This window comes from Oncorhynchus mykiss, chromosome 18, assembly GCF_013265735.2.
Source record: "Oncorhynchus mykiss isolate Arlee chromosome 18, USDA_OmykA_1.1, whole genome shotgun sequence".
In the NCBI taxonomy this organism is placed as follows: Eukaryota; Metazoa; Chordata; class Actinopteri; order Salmoniformes; family Salmonidae; genus Oncorhynchus; species Oncorhynchus mykiss.
The window spans coordinates 10,610,449-10,628,111 of NC_048582.1; the positions used below are offsets into that span (position 1 = coordinate 10,610,449).

General features: G+C 45.0%; 1 protein-coding gene across 1 annotated transcript in view; it reads left to right on the forward strand.

Annotated features, from left to right (window-relative positions):
• Positions 1-17,663, forward strand: part of LOC110510737 (receptor tyrosine-protein kinase erbB-4-like) — a 466,703-nt gene that overhangs the window by 220,821 nt on the left and 228,219 nt on the right. Inside the window, exon 2 of the mRNA XM_036951778.1 lies at positions 2,182-2,333. Coding sequence (XP_036807673.1) covers positions 2,182-2,333 — 152 coding nt within the window. The remainder of the gene's footprint in view (positions 1-2,181; positions 2,334-17,663) is intronic.

A 17,663-nucleotide genomic window follows, 5' to 3' on the forward strand; every position in this document is an offset into this window, starting at 1 on the left:
CTGTGTTAATGACTCTCTCTCTGTGTTAATGAACCTCTCTCTGTTTGAATGACTCTATCTCTGTCTGTGTTAATGACCCTCTCTCTGTGTTAATTAGTCTCTCTCTCTATGTGTTAATGACTCTCTCTCTGTGTTAATGACTCTCTCTCTGTCTGTGTTAATGACTCTCTCTCTCTCTGTGATAAGTAGTCTCTCTGTGTTAATGTCTCTGTCTCTGTTTGAATGTCTCTCTCTCTCTCTGTGTTATTGACTCTCTCTCTCTCTGTGTTCGGGCCCCCGAGTGGTCCAGAGGTCTAAGGCACTGGATTTCTGTGCTACAGGAATCAGTACAGACCATGGTTCGATTGCAGGCTGTATCACAACCGGCCGTGATTGGGAGTCCCAAAGGGTGGCAAACAATTGGCCCAGAGTCGTCCGGGTTAGGATTTAGCCGGTGTAGGCCGTCTTTGTTTATAAGAATTTATTGTTAACTGACTTGCCTAGTTAAATAAAGGTTAAATCAAAATAAAAAATGAATAAACACTTTCTCTCTGTGTTAATGACTCTCTCTCTGGTACAAACGTACACGCACATCCTCTTGTAGTGCCTTTGGCCGTAGTGGCAGCTGCCAGTTCATCAGAGAAGGTGTTTGATGGGTGGAAATAGGTGCTTGTAATGAGGTGTCATGTCCAGTGGAGAGGCTAGAGGGATAAAGGGGATGTGTCAGAACCTGTTAACCCCTGGAGCACCATGGTAGCCACCCTCCTCCTCTACCCAAGAATAGCAGCTGGGAATCGGAGTCAGCGGGGGGGTGAGGGGGTAGGGGGCTATGGGTGCTGGTTGGGGTGAGGGGGTAGGGGACTAGGAGTGGTGGTTGGGGTGAGGGTGTAGGGGACTAGGGGTGGTGTTTGGGGTGAGGGAGTAGGGGACTAGGGGTGGTGGTTGGGGTGAGGGAGTAGTGGTTGGGGTGAGAGGGTAGGGGGCTAGGAGTGATGGTTGGGGTGAGGGAGTAGGGGGCTAGGAGTGGTAGTTGGGGTGAGGGAGTAGGGGGCTAGGATTGGTAGTTGGGGTGAGGGAGTAGTGGTTGGGGTGAGGGAGTAGGGGGCTAGGAGTGGTGGTTGGGGTGAGGGAGTAGTGGTTGGGGTGAGAGGGTAGGGGGCTACTCCATTCCACCCTCACACACTCATTGTTATTGCTCGTTTTCATTATTACCAGTGATGTCATCCACCACATGGGCACGGCCACCACTAATACTACCAAAGACCTGTAATATCAGAGGTAATGAGAAGACAGCAGTCAAACCTTCTGTAAAGGTCAATGAACATTATAATTTATTTCATTAAATGGCTGTGTGATTGTGGAGTGCCGGTATTGTAGGTCAATGCCTTTGAGGAATCAAGTGTTTTCCACCTCTCCAAGCTCTGTCATTGTCAAGGGTCAGGTCTGGAGCTCTCCACGGTGACATTAACATCTCTGCTCTCTCCCCCTGCTCCTTTCTCTCTACTTCACTTTCTCCTCATCCCTCTCTTTCCTTCTGTATCCCCTTTCTCTCCCTCTCTCTCTCTCTCTCTCTCTTTCTCTCTCTCTCTCTCTCTCTCTCTCTCTCTCTCTCTCTCTCTCTCTCTCTGTGAATAATTTGGGTGCACAGGTTGTGCAATGATGAAAGGTTCAGAAATAATTGTCTAGCACAGAGCTCCATACATTCCACCTCTGTGACGTTTGTTAGGTTTAAAGAATAAGACACAAGTCCCCCAACAGGATATAGTGGGCATGGATACGGGTTCACTAAACTGAAGAGTGGTGTGACAACAGTACAACTGTATCCTGCTGGAGATATCAGTATTCATGCTGACTCACTGCAAACGGCTCTCTTTCTGTCCCATTGTAGAGGTGTCTAGATACTCTCTCTCTCTCTCTCTCTCTCTCTCTCTCTCTCTCTCTCTCTCTCTCTCTCTCTCTCTCTCTCTCTCTCTCTCTCTCTCTCTCTCTCTCTCTCTCTCTTGAATTTTAAATTGTAACCTTTTTTAACTAGGCAAGTTAGTTAAGAACAAAATCTTATTTACAGTGACTCCCTACTTTACAGAAGAGACCTCTCTAATGCTCTGCAGTGTGTATTTGTTGAATGACATTGAATTCGCTTTGTAGTTAAGTTGAATGGTGAGATTTATTTGTATCCATCTGTGTCTCTCTCTCTCCCTGCAGTTTGCCCTGGAACGGAGAACAAGTTGAGCACGTTGTCAGACCTGGACCAGCAGTACCGCACCCTGAAGAAGCATTATGAGAACTGTGAGGTGGTCATGGGAAACCTGGAGATCACCAGCATCGACCGGAACCGCAACCTCTCCTTCCTCAAGGTGAGTCCATCTTGACCGGACGCTGCTGATAGACCATGGATTGTGGTTGGTCAAAAATGAATGGTAGACGTGAAAAAGTCACGCATAATGTGTTTATTTCTATTGGCAGTTTATGAATCAAATGTTGTTCATTTCAGCACTGTGGATATTTTAGCACATATTTTTATTATTGGTCAACTGGTGCTGCATAAAATGATCTACGGGCTGCACATGGGGAGAGAGGAGAGGACCCGGTGTGAGGAGAGAGGAGAGGACCCGGTGTGAGGATCGAGGAGGCCTGGAATAACATAATAAAAAAATATAAAAAATATATTTCTTTATTTTTATGAACATAAAGCTCCCTTACTAGGCCTATCTCGGCACAGCATGGGTCCTCTCCTCTCTCCCCGGTGTGCCCACCTCCCCTCTCCCCCACCTCCCACCCTCCCGGGCCCCCCATGCTGTTTAATGATCTGAGGTGTGCCACTAATTACCGCGCTCCGACGTCGGGGAAAATGAAAACCATAAACAGTTCCATCAGGCATTGCATCATTAGCGCAACAATTAGGCATCTGGGGGATTGATAAGGGATATCTGGAGGTACGCTGTTGCCGTGGAGACACCCGCTTTTATGGCTGCGCCGGTCCACAGGGTGACGGGGTTGATGGCGGTGTGACATGGCAAAGGTGGTAGCGGGGTTAATGATATCACACTGTGCCGCTAAGTACCACCTGACCCGTAAGGACCCCCAACAGTACACTGACGCCTCACGTTTCCGGGGAAACTGGCAGAGGATGACGGAGGAGAAATGTTTTCGCATCCTATCAGAGCTAACCACTTGAGATGATAAAATATGTCAAATATCATAGATTGTTTTCTGTTGTCCAAACAGATGTAATTGAGGGGGTTGATTAAACACATTCAGAAAAAGAGAGAGAAACACGGTCAAAACTTTAGGAACAGTAACTGGGGCAACGCCGGAGGAAAAGTTCCTCTCGGCTAACTTGACAGGGAATATTCCCTTAGAGACAGTTGTCATGCATGTTGATATCCTGGTTGAACCTGCCCTCCTCTCTCTCCTGGGCTGATGATTTCTGATGAAGTGTCTCAGAGCCCTCTGGGTACAGCCAGACCAGATAGGACAGGAAGTGGTGATGGTTATGACTATGATAATGATGATAATGACGATGATAATTACTATGATTCAATTGAACTTCTGACATTCACACCCATCCCGCCATCCCTTCCTTCTTTCACTAAATCAAGAACAACAAACTAAATCAAGAACAACGCTCTAAATCAAGAACAACGCACTAAATCAAGAACAACAAACTAAATCAAGAACAACGCACTAAATCAAGAACAACGCACTAAATCAAGAACAACGCACTAAGTCAAGAACAACAAACTAAATCAAGAACAACGCACTAAATCAAGAACAACGCACTAAATCAAGAACAACGCACTAAGTCAAGAACAACGAACTAAATCAAGAACAACGCACTAAATCAAGAACAACGCACTAAATCAAGAACAACGAACTAAATCAAGAACAACAAACTAAATCAAGAACAACACACTAAATCAAGAACAACGAACTAAATCAAGAACAATGAACTAAATCAAGAACAATGACCTAAATCAAGAACAATAACTAAATCAAGAACAATGTACTAAATCTAGAACAATTAACTAAATCTAGAACAATGCACTAAATCAAGAACAATACACTAAATCAAGAACAACGAACTAAATCAAGAACAATGCACTAAATCAAGAACAACGCACTAAATCAAGAACAACGAACTAAATCAAGAACAATGCACTAAATCAAGAACAACGCACTAACTCCAGAACAACGCACTAAATCCAGAACAACGCACTAAATCCAAAACAACGCACTAAATCCTCAGACTGTCTAGTAATTGTGGGAAGATGCCTACAGGGAACTGAGTGATTGGAAGGGTTATTAGTGCTGTCAGTCAGACTGTAGGTTACACAGTGGTACCATGCTGTACTATAACTCTTATCTACTATTATACAGCCTTTTATAAGGTTACACCTGCCAGTCACCGAGGGCAAAGAAGCCCTGCTCGTTTGGGAGTTCAGAAGCTTTCTTTACCCCCAGATTTGCTCCAGAGTTGCTTTGAGTCCTGTTCCTCTGCAGTGAAAGCGACTGAAACAACAGTTTCGGCCCCACAGTCTTTATTAGGCTTGTCATACATTTGGTCACACTGAAGTTGGGCTCTAATATCAGCACCCTTCAGTCAGTTGTTGCAGTAACTTTAAAAGGATTAGCCCCTTTTTTTCTCCAATGTTTGCCTAAAATGACATACCCACATCTAACTGCCTGTAGCTCAGGACCTGAAGAAAGGATATGCATATGCTTGGTACCATTTGAAATGAAACACTTTGAAGTTTGTGGAAATGTGAAACGAATGTCATAAAATATAACACAATAGATCTGGTAAAAGATAATACAAAGAAAAAACCAACTGTTCTTTTGTAAAAAAAAAATTGTACCATCATCTTTGAAATGCAAGAGAAAGGCCATAAAGTATTATTCCAGCCCAGGTGCAATTTAGATTTTAGCCACTAGATGGCATCAGTGTATGTGCAAAGTTTGACTGATCCAATGAAATATTGTATTTTTATTATTATAATTTTATTTTTTGGTTTGTTTGTTTATCTGTCGGCCCCAGCCGCGAACTCAGGCTCCTCTCTGCCCCTTCATCGCCATTTTACCTGTTGTTGTTTTAGCTGATTAGCTGTTGTTGTCTCACCTGTTGTCTTAGTTAGCTCTCCAAATCAACACCTGTGATTACTTTATGCCTCGCTGTATGTCTCTCTCATATGTCAATATGCCTTGTATACTGTTGTTTATGTTAGTTATCATTGTTTTAGTTTACAATGGAGCCCCTAGTTCCACTCATTATACCTTTGATACCTCCTTTGTCCCACCTCCCACACATGCGGTGACCTCACCCATTATAACCAGCTTATCCAGAGATACAACCTCTCTTATCATCACTCAGTGCCTGGGCTTACCTCCTCTGTACCCGCACCCCACCATACCCCTGTCTGCACATTATGCCCTAAATCTATTCTACCACGCCCAGAAATCTGCTCCTTTTATTCTTTGTCCCCAATGCGACCAGTTTTGATAGCCTTTAGCCGTGCCATCATCCTACTCCTCCTCTGTTAATCGGGTGATGTGAAGGTAAACCAAAGCCCTGCGTGTCCCCAGGCACCCTCATTTGTTGACTTCTGTGATCGAAAAAACCTTGGTTTCATGCATGTCAACATCAGAAGCCTCCTCCCTAAGTTTGTTTTACTCACTGCCCTAGCACACTCTGCCAACCCTGATGTCCTTGCCGTGTCTGAATCCTGGCTTAGGAAGACCACCAACAATTCTGAGATTTCCATATCCAGCTACAACATTTTCCATCAAGATAGATCTGCCAAAGGGGGAGGAGTTGCAATCTACTGCAGAGATAGCCTGCAAAGTTCTGTCATACTTTCCAGGTCTATACCCAAACAGTTTGAACTTCTAATTTTTAAAATAAACCTCTCCAGAAATAAGTCTCTCACTGTTGCCGCCTGCTATCGACCCCCCTCCGCTCCCAGCTGTGCCCCCGACACCATTTGTGAATTGATCGCCCCCCATCTAGCTTCAGAGTTTGTTCTGTTAGGTGACCTAAACTGGGATATTCTTAACACCCCGGCAGTCCTACAATCTAAGCTAGATGCCCTCAATCTCACACAAATCATCAAGGAACCCACCAGGTACGACCCTAAATCCGTAAACATGGGCACCCTCATAGACATTATCCTGACCAACTTGCCCTCCAAATACACCTCTGCTGTTTTCAATCAGGATCTCAGCGATCACTGCCTCATTGCCTGTATCTGCTATGGGTCCGCGGTCAAACGACCACCCCTCATCACTGTCAAAAGCTCCCTAAAACACTTTTGCGAGCAGGCCTTTCTTATCGACCTGGCCCGGGTATCCTGGAAGGATATTGACCTCATCCCGTCAGTCGAGGATGCCTGGTCTTTCTTTAAAAGTAATTTCCTCACCATCTTAGATAAGCATGCCCCGTTCAAAAAATGCTGAACTAAGAACAGATATAGCCCTTGGTTCACTCCAGACCTGACTGCCCTTGATCAGGACAAAAATAGTCCCCACGATATGCAACTGTTCAGGAAAGTCAGGAACCAATACACACAGTCAGTCAGGAAAGCAAAGGCTAGCTTTTTCAAGCAGAAATTTGCATCCTGTAGCTCTAACTCCAAAAAGTTCTGGGACACTGTAAAGTCCATGGAGAACAAGAGCACCTCCTCCCAGCTGCCCACTGCACTGAGGCTAAGTAACACGGTCACCACCGATAAATCCATGATAATCAAACATTTCAATAAGCATTTCTCAACGGCTGGCCATGCCTTCCTCCTGGCTACTCCAACCCCGGCCAACAGCTCCGCCTCCCCCGCAGCTACTCGCCCAAGCCTCCCCAGCCTCTCCTTCACCCAAATCCGGACAGCAGATGTTCTGAAAGAACTGCAAAACCTGGACTCGTACAAATCAGCTGGGCTAGACAATCTGGACCCTCTCTTTCTAAAACTATCCGCCGCCATTGTTGCAACCCCTATTACCAGCCTGTTCAACCTCTCTTTCGTATCGTCAGAAATCCCTAAATATTGGAAAGCTGCCGCGGTAATCCCCTTCTTCAAAGGGGGAGACACTCTAGACCCAAACTGTTACAGACCTATATCCATCCTGCCCTGCATATCTAAAGTCTTCGAAAGCCAAGTTAATGAACAGATCACTGACCATTTCGAATCCGCTGTGCAATCCGGCTTCCTAGCCATTCATGGGTGCACCTCAGCCACGCTCAAGGTACTAAACGATATCATAACCGCCATCGATAAAAGACAGTATTGTGCAGCCGTCTTCATCAACCTGGCCAAGGCTTTCGACTCTGTCAATCACCGTATTCTTATCGGCAGACTCAATAGCCTTGGTTTTTCTAATGACTGCCTCGCCTGGTTCACCAACTACTTCAGTATGTCAAATCGGAGAGTATGTTGTCCAGACCTCTGGCAGTCTCTATGGGGGTACCACAGGGTTCAATTCTCAGGCGGACTCTTTTCTCTGTATATATCAATGATGTCGCTCTTGCTGCGGGCGATTCCCTGATCCACCTCTACGCAGACGACACCATTCTGTATACTTCTGGCCATTCCTTGGACACTGTGCTAACTAACCTCCAAACGAGCTTCAATGCCATACAACACTCCGTCCGTGGCCTCCAACTGCTCTTAAACGCTAGTAAAACCAAATGCATGTTTTTCAACCGTTCGCTGCCTGCACCCGCCCGCCTGACTAGCATCACTACCCTGGACGTTCCGACCTAGAATATGTGGACAACTTTAAATACCTAGGTGTCTGGCTAGACTGTAAACTCTCCTTCCAGACTCATATTAAACATCTCCAATCCAAAATAAATCTAGAATCGGCTTTCTATTTCGCAACAAAGCCTCCTTCACTCACGCCGCCAAACCTACCCTAGTAAAACTGACTATCCTACCGATCCTCGACTTCGGCATTGTCATCTACAAAAAAGCTTCCAACACTCTACTCAGCAAACTGGATACAGTGTATCACAGTGCCATCCGTTTTGTTACCAAATCACCTTATACCACCCACCACTGCGACCTGTATGCTCTAGTCGGCTGGCCCTCACTACATATTCGTCGCCAGACCCACTGGCTCCAAGTCATCTACAAGTCTATGCTAGGTAAAGCTCCGCCTTATCTCAGTTCACTGAGATGGCATCAACACCCACCCGTAGCACACGTTCCAGCAGGTATATCTCACTGATCATCCCCAAAGCCAACACCTCATTTGGCTGCCTTTCCTTCCAGTTATCTGCTGACAGTGACTGGAAAGAATTGCAAAAATCGCTGAAGTTGGAGACTTTTATTTCCCTCACCAACTTTAAACATCAACTATCTGAGCAGCTAACCGATCGTTGCAGCTGTACATAGTCCATCTGTAAATAGCCCACCCAATCTACCTACCTCATTCCCATACTGTTTTTATTTCATCTACATTTCTGCTCTTTTGCACACCAGTATCACTACTTGCACATCATCATCTGCTCATGTATCACTCCAGTGTTAATATGCTAAATTGTAACTATTTTCTCCTATGGCCTATTTATTGCCTACCTCCTCATGCCTTTTGCACACACTGTATATATACTTTATTTTTTCTACTCTGTGTTATTGGCTTGTTTATTGTTTACTCCATGTGTAACTCTGTGTTGTTGTCTGTTCACACTGCTTTGCTTTATCTTGGCCAGGTCGCAGTTGTAAATGAGAACTTGTTCTCAACTAGCCTACCTGGTTAAATAAAAAAAATAAAAAAAATATGTTCAATTTTATGTAATCAGGACTACCCAAATGTGCCTAATCTGTTTGTTAATAACTTTTCATGTTCAAAATGATGCACTCTCCTCAAACAATAGAATGTTTAGAGTTTAGAGTTTTTTCAAAGTCAGATACAGATTCAGATACAGTATGCCCATGTCCTGGGAAATGTTCTGGTTACCTACAACCTCGTGCTAACGGCATTAGCCTACGTTAGCTCAACCGTCCTGTGGAAGGGACACCGAAGTTAACTTGCACTTTGATGCAGCTGTTTTACAGATGAACTGAAAACTGTTGATGTTCATGCATGCTGCCAAATTTCTCCCACTGCTTTTTTCTAACTGATTTGCCATGCTTTCTTTAGCTGATCAAGGATTTGGTTTGGTGAAGCCCTCTGGAACCTCTGTAAATGTTGAAAAGGGACATTAGAATGTAGAGCTGTGCTGGAACAAATATGCCGAATGGTTGGGTTTAGTGGAAGTGTTTTAATGTGGATTTCAACAGAGATGCCAAGCCTGGCAGGAGTCTGTGTAGTGAAAGAAGGATAGAAGGTGATACTGGTGACTGGCAGGCGCTGAGGCCCGGCGTCATCACTCAATCACCATTTATGACATTATTTGGTTGGCTGACCATCTATCACACTTCATCTGTGGCTTTCTTCCGGGGAGGGACATTCCCAAAGGACCCTGGGAGCACGGACGGACACTGTTGGGGGAGTGAAGACTGATGAAAACGTTTATAGACCAAATTAATGTTACTATGTGAATTATATTTAAATTGTCATGTTCCGGATTCTTTCAAGAGTTCATAAAGAGCTTTGAATGTTGATATTTTATATTGTACTGTAAGTGATATGGATTTTTTGTTACAGAGAAACTGTGTTATTCTGTTGGTCGGACGGCAGATACTTCAAAGAGGAGCAACACGGGTGCACTGTTACCATACAGTGTGGAGGTGGGGTGGTTAGATTAGAGGATGCATGGGAAGTTTTATGCCTTTTGGTTGAATGTTTTGGGCCATACAAAGTGAGGTTAACTAGACGATGGGAGATACTGGGGTTTGGCGCTCTTGGAAGAATTAAAGCTGGATTTGGTGCTCTTGGAAGAATTAAAGCTGGATTTGGCGCTCTTGGAAGAATTAAAGCTGGATTTGGCGCTCTTGGAAGAATTAAAGATGGATTTGGTGCTCTTGGAAGAATTAAAGATGGATTTGGTGCTCTTGGAAGAATTAAAGCTGAATTTGGTGCTCTTGGAAGAATTAAAGCTGGATTTGGTGCTCTTGGAAGAATAAAATATGGATTTGGTGCTCTTGGAAGAATAAAATATGGATTTGGTGCTCTTGGAAGAATAAAATATGGATTTGGTGCTCTTGGAAGAATTAAAGATGGATTTGGTGCTCTTGGAAAATTAAAGATGGATTTGGTGCTCTTGGAAGAATTAAAGATGGATTTGGTGCTCTTGGAAGAATTAAAGATGGATTTGGTGCTCTTGGAAGAATAAAAGATGGATTGAAACGTTGATCATGGAGACATTGGTAAACCGATCTCATAGTAGTGAATTTTCTATGCTGTTAAGACTTCTATGTCGTATCCATTTCATGGTGAACATGTCTGGTACCATTTGATCATTGTTTCTTATTGCATGACTGTAATCAATCGGATTACTTTAAATGGATACGAACCATAATAATATTCCATTAATTGGTGAATTATCTAATTATCTAACAACGCATATAACATATATGCTTGGTCTCTAACTGTGCAGCTCTGAGCTGAGGTGAACTCCATAATTTAATGCTAGGACATTCATTGCAATATATTGGCCTCTTAATATTTGCATCAGGGTAAACCCAGACACGTGCATCTTATTGTATACTGAGTGGTGACACAATGCTAGCTACCTCGGCTAGATTGATTGATACGATTATGGGCCGATATCGTTCACATGATATTGGAGTCAGGTTGATAAATGTAGTGCATTATTATATTCAACATAAATTCTACATAATGGTTGGATAAATTCCATCCAACTACATCTGCCTGACACGCACACACACACACACACACACACACACACACACACACACACACACACACACACACACACACACACACACACACACACACACACACAGGAATGCACATACATACACACACTAACAAACACACACACACAAAGACACACTAGCGCACACACACACACAAACACACACACACTCACTTGTGTTTGTGTGCGCGTGCACGTGTGTGACAGTGCTTGTGATTCCTCTCTGGCAATCTGTGGTGGCCGGGGCCGTCCATTAGCACAGCGTAGATTCATGAAGAGGGTGCTGGGGGGCTGAATCAAGCATGGAGAGACGAGGAACACACAAATGGATTGTTCCTGTTCCCTTAAAGACAACAGCAGCACGGCAGGAGGAGGGAGGGATGGAGAGAGAGATGGAGGGAGGGGGACACCCATTAGTGACACGCAAAAACATCTGCTCTGACAAAAACCCTCCCTCCTCTCAACTTGAGGCCGCTGAGCATGGGCCGCTGTCTGTGTGTGTGAGAGAGAGAGAGAGAGAGAGAGAGAGAGAGAGAGAGAGAGAGAGAGAGAGAGAGAGAGGAAAGGTGGTAGAGAGGAGAGATACATGGTGGTAGAGAGGAGAGATACATGGTGGTAGAGAGGAGAGATACATGGTGGTTGTAGCCTAGTGGGTCCTGCCAGTTAGATAGATGAGCCTGCCATCCTGCCAGGTCAAGTCCAGCTTTCAGCAAAACACATCCATCCCTCTCCATCACACACCCTTATGCATGCACTCACACACACACACACACACACACACGCACACGCACACGCACACGCACAAACACACACATACACATACACGCTGACAAGCTAGCGGTTTAAAAGTCTAGATTCATTTTCACATATTGTATGCTTTTTTTCATCCTGCAAGATACAGTAATGTCCCCGTAGATCAATCAGCACCTGTGTGGCCTAACAGCAGTAACACTCTCCTACCAACGAGGCCTTACAGCAGTAACACTCTCCTACCAACGAGGCCTTACAGCAGTAACACTCTCCTACCAACGAGGCCTTAAAGCAGTAACACTATCCTACCAACAGAGGGAGGTAAATAAGAACCTGTTTACCTGAGTGACCATCATATCCTATCCATATCTCTATCTAGGCCACAGGTGTTTAACCTGGTTGTCTAGGTCTTAATTGGATACAAATAACAAAAACCATAAGACACACATTGAGTTTGACACTCCAGGTCTGGGCTGAACCACTAAGACACACATTCAGTTTGGCACCCCTGGTCTGAACCACTAAGACACACATTCAGTTTGGCACCCCTGGTCTGAACCAATTAAAAGACACACATTCAGTTTGGCACCCCTGGTCTGGGCTGAACCAATAAGACACACATTCAGTTTGGCACCCCTGGTCTGGTCTGAACCAATAAGACACACATTCAGTTTGGCACCCCTGGTCTGGTCTGAACCAATAAGACACACATTCAGTTTGACACCCCTGGTCTGAACCACTAAGACACACATTCAGTTTGACACCCCTGGTCTGAACCAATAAGACACACATTCAGTTTGACACCCCTGGTCTGAACCACTAAGACACACATTCAGTTTGGCACCCCTGGTCTGGTCTGAACCACTAAGACACACATTCAGTTTGACACCCCTGGTCTGAACCACTAAGACACACATTCAGTTTGACACCCCTGGTCTGAACCAATAAGACACACATTCAGTTTGGCACCCCTGGTCTGAACCACTAAGACACACATTCAGTTTGGCACCCCCGATCTGAACCAATAAGACACACATTCAGTTTGGCACCCCTGGTCTGAACCAATAAGACACACATTCAGTTTGGCACCCCCGATCTGAACCAATAAGACACACATTCAGTTTGGCACCCCTGGTCTGAACCACTAAGACACACATTCAGTTTGGCACCCCTGGTCTGGGCTGAACCACTAAGACACACATTCAGTTTGACACCCCTGGTCTGAACCACTAAGACACACATTCAGTTTGGCTGAACCAATAAGCCTATTTGACTCTTCATTAAATGCAGATCAATCCAGGATGCATATATATATATATATATATATATATATATATATATATATACACACACACACACACACACACACACACACACACACACACACACACACACACACTCCACTCGACACATCTCCTCTCCCACAGGCACCAGCTACCCCCTCACACACACACACAAACACACAAACACACAAACACACACACACGACTGAGACAGACAGACTCTTTACAGGGTTTTATCTCAGGAGAACAGGAGAGAGCATAAAAGAAAGCGAGAGTGCATAGACGAGAGAGAGAGAGAGAGAGAGAGAGAGAGAGAGAGAGAGAGAGAGAGAGAGAGCGAGAGAGAGAGAGAGAAAACAATTATTTGGTGAAGTAGCAATTTCTCTACTCTTCTCTCTACTCATCTGTTCTTGGTCCTGTTCCTGTTCCTATTCCTATTCCTGCTCCTGCTCCTGTTCCTATTCCTATTCCTGTTCCTGTTCCTGTTCCTGTTCCTGTTCCTATTCCTATTCCTGTTCCTGTTCCTGTAGCTGTCCTTCCACTCCTCTTACATTTTCCTCATATCCCTCTCAGACCCTCAATGCTGCTGCTGTTTCACCTGCACATTTAATGCCTTACATAACACCATTCCACGTCCGCTTGATGTCCACTCTAGCTCCCTTTGTGAGTAGTTCTCCAAAGCAATACAAAGTCATCTTGGTCGCTGGCTCTGGGTAAGTAGCTGGTGTCTGCCCTCTGGGTGTGTCTGAATAGAGCCCTCGTCCCTCTCCACCTCAGAGCTCCGCCGGGGGAACTAATTTAAATCAAGAGCGCGCCAGAGAGAAAGGAAAGATAGAGAAGGGGATGAAAGCAATTGACCCCTCTGCTCCTCTCTTCTAAAGTCTTTCTCTCTTCTATCCTGCCTCTCTCTCTCCTCAATGATATTATGTGCTCCAGTGTCGCTAAATTGTGTAGGCAAAATCCTCTCCAAATAACCCCACCTGCACCAGCGAGCTGAGGTTGAAGAGGGGAGTTAGCATTAGCGATGGTTAGCGGGGGGGTCTAACTATTCCCGGGCTAACGCTAACGTTTCGTTAGCCTCTGCCCTGACAGAATGAGCGATAAATGTCTGGGGCTGTCGCCTGGCACAGGAGGCTAGCGTTAGCCTAGGCACACGAGCGTTAGCATAATTACAGCTCTTTATAATACTCCAAAATTAGCACTTTGTTAGCGCAGGCTCCCCTCCTCTAGATAGCATGGTGGCACGACCCCCTCCATTCTTAACGCGTTAATGGTTGGATGATTATATACTCTTCTCTCTCGGTGTTGGAGCGGATAAACACCAGGGGAATGAAATAGAGCTCCTTATGCTTCATTGTTCTTGGTGATTATTTGTGAGGAGATGAATGCTGATGAGGAGAGGAAGGAAATGAGGGGAAATTGCTCCTTCTTCAAAACAGTGTTTTCCCTTTGCTTTGTTTGTTTCTCTCTCTCTCTCTCTCTCTCTCTCTCTCTCTCTCTCTCTCTCAGGGCTTTATTGGCATGGGAACCATATGTTAACATTGCCAAAGCAAGCGAAGTACATAATAAACAAAAGTGAAAAAAATAAAAAATGAACAGTGAACATTACGCTCACTTAAGTTCCAAAATAATAAAGACATTTCAAATGTCATATCAAATCAAATTGTTTTTGTCACATGTGCCGAATACAACAGGGGTAGACAGTGAAATGCTTACTTACAAGCCCTTAACCAACAATGCAGTTTTAGGAAAATAAAAATAAAAAGTAAGAGATAAGAATAACAAATAATTAAAGAGCAGCAGTAAATAACAAAAGTGGGGATATATAAAGGGGGTACCGGTACAGAGTCAATGTGCGGGGGGCACTGGGATTGAGGTAATTGAGGTAATATGTACATGTAGGTAGAGTTATTAAAGTGACTATGCATCGATAATAACAGAGAGTAGCAGCAGCGTAGAAGAGGGGGTGGAGGGCAATGCAAATAGTCTGGTCGGAGGCCGAGCAGTTGCCATACCAGGCAGTGATGCAACCCATCAGGATGCTCTCGATGGTGCATCTGTAAAACCTTCTGAGGAGCTGAGGACCCATGGACGCCAAGGAACTTCAAGCTCTCAACCTGCTCCACTGCAGCCCCGTCGATGAGAATGGGGGCGTGCTCAGTCCTCCTTTTCCTGTAGTCCACAATCATCTCCTTTGTCTTGATCACATTGAGGGAGAGGCTTTTGTCCTTGCACCACACTGTCAGGTCTCTGACCTCCTCCCTATAGGCTGTCTCATCGTTGTGTTATCGGCATACTTAATGATGGTGTTGGAATCGTGCAGTCATGAGTGAACAGGGAGTACAGGAGGGGACTGAGCACGCACCCCTGAGGGGCTCCTGTGTTGAGGATCAGCATGGCGGATGGGTTGTTACCTACCCTTACCACCTGGGGGCGGCCCGTCAGGAAGTCCAGGATCCATTTGCAAAGGGAGGGGTTTAGTCTCAGGGTCCTTAGCTTAGTGATGAGCTTTGAGGGCACTATGTTGAACGCAGAGCTGTAGTCAATGAATAGCATTCTCACATAGGTGATCCTTCTGTGCAGGTGTGAAAGGTCAGTGTGGAGTGCAATAGAGATTGCATCATCTGTGGATCTGTTGGGGTGGTATGCAAATTGGAGTGGGTCTGTAATAACGGAGCTTTGAGTCGGGAAGCAGGTGCAGGTGAAACGTTTAATTAAACAACAAAAACAGTCCTGTAGCTTAGCAACTGCTTCATCTGACCACTGGTGCTTCCTGCTTACATTTTTGCTTGTAAGCAGGAATCAGGAGGATAGAGTTATGGTCAGATTTGCCAAATAGAGGGCGAGGGAGAGCATTGTATGCATCTCTGTGTGTGGAGTAAAGGTGGTCTAGAGTTTTTTCCCCCTGACTGCACATTTAACATGCTGATAGAAATTAGGTAAAACTGATTTGAGTTTGCCTGCATTAAAGTCCCCGACTTATTTTGTGTAGTGTTCACGTTATCGTCTTTAATTAAAACATGTTGAGCACGAACTACGCTGCGTATTGGTCCGATCCCTGCTACACCTCCTCTTCTGACGAAGAGGAGGAAATCTGCCATTGCTTATGGCGGTATACATACATTGAGTGCGGTTTTAGTGCCAGCAACGGTCTGTGGTGGTATGTAGACAGCTACTAAAAATACAGATGAAAACTCTCAATGTAGATAGTGTGGTCTACAGCTTATCATGAGATACTTGAGACTTCCTTAGAACTTCCTCAGAACCTTGAGACTTCCTTAGATATCGTGCACCAGCTGTTGTTTACAACTATGCATAGGTCCTCGACCCGTGCCTTACCAGAGGCTGCTGTTCTATCCTGCCGATAGAGTGTATAACCCACCAGCTGTTGTTTACAACTATGCATAGGTCCCTGTCCCGTGCCTTACCAGAGGCTGCTGTTCTATCCTGCTGATAGAGTGTATAACCCACCAGCTGTTGTTTACAACTATGCATAGGTCCCTGTCCCGTGCCTTACCAGAGGCTGCTGTTCTATCCTGCTGATAGAGTGTATAACCCACCAGCTGTTGTTTACAACTATGCATAGGTCCCTGTCCCGTGCCTTACCAGAGGCTGCTGTTCTATCCTGCCGATAGAGTGTATAACCCACCAGCTGTTGTTTACAACTATGCATAGGTCCCTGTCCCGTGCCTTACCAGAGGCTGCTGTTCTATCCTGCCGATAGAGTGTATAACCCACCAGCTGTTGTTTACAACTATGCATAGGTCCCTGTCCCGTGCCTTACCAGAGGCTGCTGTTCTATCCTGCCGATAGAGTGTATAACCCACCAGCTGCACATTATTAATATCGGTGAAAAATAAGATATTACAGTTTTTAATGTCCCATTGGTGGGATATACGTGCTTTCAGTTGGTCCCATTTATTTTCCAGCGATTGAACATTAGCTAGCAGGACTGATGGCAAAGGCAGATTAGCCACTCATCGCCTGATCTTCACATGGCACCCCTATCTCTTTCCATGAAATCTCAGTTTCTTTCTCCATCAAATGACGTGGATGAGGGACTGTTTGTGTTTGTAGTATATCCTTCCCATCCGACTCTCTCCATCCTAACTGGTACGTACAATTTATAATCCTTTTGATGGCATAGAAGGCCCTTCTTGCCTTGTCTCTCATCTTATTCACAGTTTAGTGGAAGTTACCTGTGGCGTTGATGTCTAGGCTGAGGTATGTATAGTTTTTTGTGTGCTTTCGAGGCAAAGGTGTCTAGATGGAATTTGTATTTTTGGTCCTGGCAACTGGACCTTTTTTGTAACACAATTCACAAGTCTTGCTGATATTTACTGTCAGGGCCCAGGTCTGACAGAATCTGTGCAGAAGATCTAGGAGCTGCTGTAGGCCGTCCTTGGTCAGAGACAGAAACACCAGATCATCAGCAAACAGTAGACATTTGACTTCAGATCCTAGTAGGTGAGGGTGGGTGCTGCAGACTGTTCTAGTGCCCTCGCCAATTCTTTGATATATATGTTTAAGAGGGTGGGGCTTAAGCTGCATCCCCGTCTCAACCCATGACCCTGTGGAAAGAAATGTGTATGTTTTTTTGTGTAAATGGATTTTATAATGTCGTATGTTTTTCCCCAGCACCACTTTCCATCAATTTGTATAGCACCCGCTCTCTCTGTCTCTCCCTCTCTCTCTCTCTCTCACTCTGTCTCTCCCTCTCCCTCTCTCGCTCTCTCTGTCTCTCCCTCTCTCTCTCTCACTCCGTCTCTCCCTCTCCCTCTCTCGCTCTCTCTGTCTCTCCCTCTCTCGCTCTCTCTGTCTCTCCCTCTCTCGCTCTCTCT